Source organism: Tupaia chinensis, unplaced genomic scaffold (assembly GCF_000334495.1).
Source record: "Tupaia chinensis unplaced genomic scaffold, TupChi_1.0 Scaffold000322_1, whole genome shotgun sequence".
NCBI lineage: Eukaryota > Metazoa > Chordata > Mammalia > Scandentia > Tupaiidae > Tupaia > Tupaia belangeri.
The window spans coordinates 4,663,427-4,669,729 of NW_006159816.1; the positions used below are offsets into that span (position 1 = coordinate 4,663,427).

The window sequence follows — 6,303 nt, forward strand, 5'->3', positions numbered from 1 at the left end:
ATGTTTTTGTTTTAAATGTTACTTGGAAAAAAAAAATACTATCAGAAAAACTCATCAGTAGCACCTTGACCTTCATGGTGTTATCAACTACGCAGTTTCTTACCACAAAAAAAAAGAAAAAAACCTGAATATCCACTCAACATCAGTAACACATTATTAACTTTTTTCTAATTAAAACATATGAAATACAATTTATGGGAAGAAAAAGATTGTACCAAATATAGAACAGATTAATAACCTGTGTGCTATTTAAAATCACAAACACTTTAAACAGCATACAGTTTATCTAAATACATATTGACGTATATAGATTATGTATATCCATTTAAACTTAAAGAAGGCCTATAACTATAGACTTATTCTTAGTAAATACCAAACATTAATTCTCAAAAAAAAAAAAAAATTCCCACATAATCTTAAAAGAGAAATTTAAAGTGAAATTGGTCAGACCATTCAAAGCTCATTTGTGTATACACAAACAAAAATCAAATCCATAAAGAATACTATTAGCACTTAATAAAAATTAAACAGAGTATCAAAGAATGTAAAAAATACAATGTATTATATGATGAGTTTAGATGCAAAAACCACATATTTATTAACTATGTGATTAACTTAAAAAGACCAAACCATTTGTTTTAAAGTGCTCTTCATCCAAAACCTTGGACAAAACCATCACCCCAAAGTGAATTTTAAAAAAAACAGATTACAAGGCAAACACTGATAACAGGTATGGACAGGCACTACAAAAAAAAATGCTACTTCTTTAATTAAATAATGCCATTCTTAAGTGATATAATCAGTAATCACCTTGACAGAATTCCTTTTTTGTATAAATATTCATAAATAAAAAATGTTTCTAGATATTCTAAAAAGCTGCAAATAATACCTTACAACAGCAGCTTAAAGTCTGTTTTAGAAAAAAAGCACTAAAACCTCCTTTATTGAAAGTTTTTATTTCGCTGGTATAAGTGAGCAAGGTCACTACAACATTAACCTCTTTTCTAGAACAAACAATGTATACACATTTCAAATTTGGTAGGTCACAAAAGTCAGGATGCAATCATCATTTGATGCAATAAGAAAATAAATAAATTAAAAAAAAATTAAATACTTTAACCCAACATTTGGTATTGACAAATCAGTAGTGTCAACTTCATATATGAAGGACAGCAGAGTCTCGTTTTTAAAAATGTTCAATATGTCATGGAACTCGGGCTAAAGATATTTAAAACATTAAGTGCTTCCTTTTTGCTTACAAGAATACAATGCAGTCACCATCGAGCTGCTACAGAAACTCATTTTTAGCTGGGGTAAAGTGACCATTTGGTCCATGGCACAAGTTACATATATCACACTCTGTCAAACTGAAACCTTGTAAGATTTCATGTTTATAAGCTACAATACACACTGACCGAGTTGTCAGTCCTTCACAGGTTTTTAGAAAAATATCTACATTTGTCTTGTGGATGTCAAAATGTTACACTATCATTTAAAAAAAAAATGCACATTCATACTGTGAAGTTATTAGGAAAATACTCTTGCAAATAAACTATATAAAGATAAAATACACTTCAAAAGTATGTGTGTCATTTCTTTGTTTTACAATATTCTATAAAGTGCAGAGAAATCCTAAGTAAAGGGAAAAACTACTCCCCATAACAATGGTTTAATTACAGCAGCTTTTGCATAGCAATACTTAGAGGAAGTTGGACACTTCGAATTCCTCAAGAAGAGAAGGATGGAAGAGGATCTTCTGATTCAGATTTTTTTTTGGCTATAAGTCTGCTTTCTTCAGGAATGGTTGCTGATGCCAAATCTCCATTAACTGTACTTCTTGAACAGTGAACAGGTCCTATTAAGAAATTGATTAAGAGGTTAAGCATCCTATCAATTATTAATTCCAGTACTCCAAGAAAGAACTTCTTAAATCTCCTAATCGAGGACAGGAAACTCCTTTAGCTTCCTGCTAATTTTCATTTAGTTCTTTCTTTAGTTAAAAAAATAATAACAATTTTTCTGTTGATGGTCATAAGGAGAAACTTCAGAAATATCAGATAAATTATGAAAATATCTAATGTAAAGATACCTGTTTTGTTCATTGTTCACTGTCAGAACCATGGTTGGGCAGTCAATACTTGCTGAATTAAATGTAATCTCTTTCTTAGTAAGCTACTGCTTTTCAGCCTGATTGTTTTAATGTTGTTAATATCCTCCTTAGTTCAAGGCAAAGAAATCAAGATCCGAAAAACGGTAATAGAAATAAGACCAAATTCAAGCCTTCCTCTTTTTATTTTAAGCAAAGCTGGCAAGGTGCATCATACTGAAAGTTCCCATCTTTCCATTTAAAATGCAGCTCGTGGGACCAGCAGGTGATGTAGTGGTAAAGGTGCTGTATCCCTCATGGCCAGCCATTTAAGTCCAGACTTGATTTGAGTCCCAGACTTCATAGTTTGAAAAACAAGGTGTGTGTGTATGTGTGTGTTTTTGTGTGCTGAAAATCCCAAGAGGAGAATGGAGGAGAGGGACTGTGGCATGGCCATTTCTCCTAGGTAATGATTTCTCAATTTCTCTCTCTCTCTGTCTCCAGTGAGTGCATGTGCTGTAAGTCAAAATCCGGGGGGGGGGTGTGTGTGCGGGGAGCAAAGCACAAAATGATCCCTGCAACTCTGTGTTCAGTGAGCATAACTAGACATAATGGTACTGTCCTGTTTCAACAGTTGCACTTTCATGCCTATTACCTGAATTTACCATGACAATTACTATTTTTATAATTTCTAATGATCTTAATAAAAAAGTAGGAGCAGTTGCATCTCACAAGGAAAAGAATGTTTTTGGATAAAGACTTTTAACTAATACTACCAATTGCAAAACACATACTTTCTAAGGAAGAACACTAATTTAATCTCCCCTTTAACTAGCTGAAACACTAAACTTTGGCATAAACAGGAAAAAAAATATCCACAGGATGAAATTTCTGACCTAGTCCATACATGCCAGTTTAAAGACATTTAAACAGAGATATACATATGTGTATGTGTATGTATGTAATTCAAGAGACCTCATAAAGTTCATGGAGTGTAGTATGAAGTGTATTCACATTTGGTAAACTTACTGTACAACTACGTGATGTACAGTGACTGAATGTATAAAACGAATTAAAATTTAAAATAAATAAATAAACTATAATTTTAAAATAAACCCTTTAAAAATAATTAATTAAATTTTAAAAGGTCATGGAAAATCAAATTATTGAATTAAAGTGTAAGTTTATTTTGGCACAAAAATTTTCAGATTCCATATATAGTTTTTTCGTAAATGCATTTTCCATGAACTTTTTGAAGGCCCCACGTATTGTGTGTGCATTTGTGTACAACTAGTTTTGCTTCATTTCTTTTTTTTCCCCCTTTTTTTTAGCAGGGGGAGAATTTTGCTATCGGCTGTGTACACTCACTGGTGAGTCAGAGAGCGAGAATCACCCCCAGGGAGAACGGTCATGCCACAAGCCCTTCTCCATTCTCCTCTCAGGATTTTGGGCATGCATGTACACGCAATGGGTGTGAATTTTAAGCCACTGGGTCCAGGACTCAAATCATAGTCGACTACATGGGAATCCAGTGCCATAACCATTATGCCATCTGCTGGTCCCTAGTTTTGTTACATTTCTTAACAGCTAAATTGGGTAATGCTAAACATGTTAAGGTATGTAAACCTAAATCTTAAAAAAACTGTTCTCAAAAAATTGGGGACCAGGGTGCCTAAAAGAGAAGAGAGCTAAGGAAAATGAATAGCTTTACAATGAAATTAATTCAGCTGTCACAAGTGACACTCTTAAAGAAAAAAGAAGTGGCACAAGAGAAAAGTACAAGGCAACATACAGAATTCTTTCATGAAGTCTGGATTAAAAAAGTAATATGTGGGGGACCAGTAGTTAGCGTAATGGCTATGTCACTGGACTCCCATGTGGTCGACCGCGGTTCACGTACCGGACCCGGTGGCTTAAAACTCACACCGGGCGCGTGTGCATGCGTGCCCAAGATCCCGAGAGGAGAATGGAGGAGAAGGGATTGTGGCCATCCCCCTGGGGGGTGATTTCTTGCTTTCTGTCTGTCTGTCTCTGTCTGTCTGGCAAGCGCATGCGCCCAAAAACTTCTTAAAAAAAAAAAAAAAAGTAATGTGCAGGACCACCAGGTGGCATGGTGGTTAAGGTGCTGGACTCTCACATGGCTGAAGAGTTTGGGTCCCAGACCTGGCAGCTTGTTTTCTCACTTTCTCTTTCTCTCTTGCACAAATACCCTATAGCAAACTAAAAATAATATAATAATAAATAAGGGGCCAGCAGATGGTGTGATGGTCCAGGCAGTGGACTCCCTTCAGGGTCAACAATGGTTCAAGTCAGTGACCTGGTGACTTGCTTTCTTGTTCTATCTCTATCTCTCTCTTTATCTCTCTCTCTGTTGAGCGTGCATGCCTTATAGCAAATTTTTTTAAATTTATTTATTTATTCATTCATTATTTTAATTTTTACCAGAGAGAGACAGAGAAGGAAGGAAAGTGAGAAAGCAAGCCACCAGATCTGGGATTCAAACCATGGTTGGTCATGTGGGAGTGTCCAGCACTTTAACCACCACGCCACCTGCTGGTCCCAGCAAATTTTTAAAACTACTACTACTACTAATTTTTTTTTTTTTTGAGAGGTTTTTGCTATAGGGCACGTGCGCTCACCGGAAAAGACAGAGACAGACAGAACACGAGAAGTCCTCCCTGGGGGGATGTCCACGTCGCAATCCCTTCTCCTTCATTCTCCTCTCAGGATCTTGGGCACGCATGCACACACGCCCAGCATGAGTATAAGCAAGTAGGTCCGGGACTTAAACCGTGGTCAATTACGTGGGAGTCCAGCCACATAACCATTACGTCATCTGCTGGTCCCAAATCATTTTTAATTAAAACAATAATAATAATTAATAATTTTATAAATGTATTTTAAAAAACAATAAATACCATACTCAGCTCTAAACTGGGCTCTCTATGTTACCCAGACCAGCCTAAAATTGGCAATTCTCCTGTATTAACCTGTCAAGTCACTAGATTATAGGCATGCATCACCACACCAGGCCGTTAGTTTGGACCAGGAGTTCAATCTGGGCCTTCCATGTGGTCTCACCTTACAGAGCAAAGCTGTCCTACAGATGGCACCACCAAAGGTGGGTCCCCCTCTTCTTCTTTTCTCTTTCAGGTCTCACTCAATTGCTTAGGAAAGTTTCTTTCTCACTTTTCCATCCCACCCTTAACCCACCTCCTTCCCTTCATTTCTCTATCCAATGAGCTATATATTTCAAAATGATAATGAGCACCAAGTAGTGCTCTGTATCAATAAATGATTAGTTCCATAAAAATACGGACAACAACAAAAAAGATGCCACCAACTTTTAAAAGTCTGAAAATGGCCAGTGGTCTCTTTTAGAAGTACTACCATCTGCATGAACTCCAAATCTTCCTCTAATTAAACCTGTTTAACTTCTTGGTTAAACAAAACAGCTCTACCTCAATCAATGTTCTCAATATATTCAAATATTACAAATGCAATACAATCGTTTAGTCCAATGTCAGTTATCCTATGATATAGCCGGTCTCCTTTATCTACTATCTAACCATTGTATCGCTTCCATAGAAAAATAAAATCTGTGTTCTAAACAAGTGGAATACAATGAACTCTTGAAACACAATCAGTTCCTTAACTAGGAACTGTATATAATTTCTTTATTTTTTAGAATTATTTTATTTAATTTTATTCATTGTCATTATTTTATTTTAGTTATCTGAAGTTGACCAGAGACAGAGAGACAGAAAGAAAGTGAGAATGCAAGCTGCCAGGTCCAGGACTCGAATTGTGGTCAGTCACATGAGAGTCCAGCCACCTTAACCACCATGCCACCTGCTGGCCCACTGTATATAATTTCTATCCCACATACTTCATGAAAAATGGTAAAAACTTTGAAAAGTATAAGTGTACTAATGAAAATATAATTGTAAGACCATACTGGGGCCAGCAGGTGGCATAGTGGTTGAGGCACTGCACTGCCACATAGCTGAGCTGACCATGGTTCAAATCCTAGATCTGGTGGGACCAGCAGGTGGCGTGGTGGTTAAGGTGCTGGAATTCCCAAATGGCTAACTGTAGTTAGAGTCCTGGACCTGGCAGCTTACTTTCTAGCTTTCCCTCTCACACTCTCTCTGTCCTTCTCTGGCAAAACTCATGTGAAATAATTCTTAAAAAAAAAAAAAAAAAGAAAACAATGG

General features: G+C 36.2%; 1 protein-coding gene across 2 annotated transcripts in view; it reads right to left on the minus strand.

Moving 5' to 3' along the window:
- Positions 1-264: 264 nt before the first annotated feature.
- PLEKHA3 (pleckstrin homology domain containing A3) overlaps positions 265-6,303 on the minus strand; it is a 30,576-nt gene continuing 24,537 nt past the window's right edge. For both annotated transcript variants that reach the window (XM_006151648.3, XM_006151646.3), the window contains one exon: positions 265-1,855. In XM_006151648.3, coding sequence (XP_006151710.1) covers positions 1,728-1,855 — 128 coding nt within the window. In that variant the 3' untranslated portion in view covers positions 265-1,727. The remainder of the gene's footprint in view (positions 1,856-6,303) is intronic.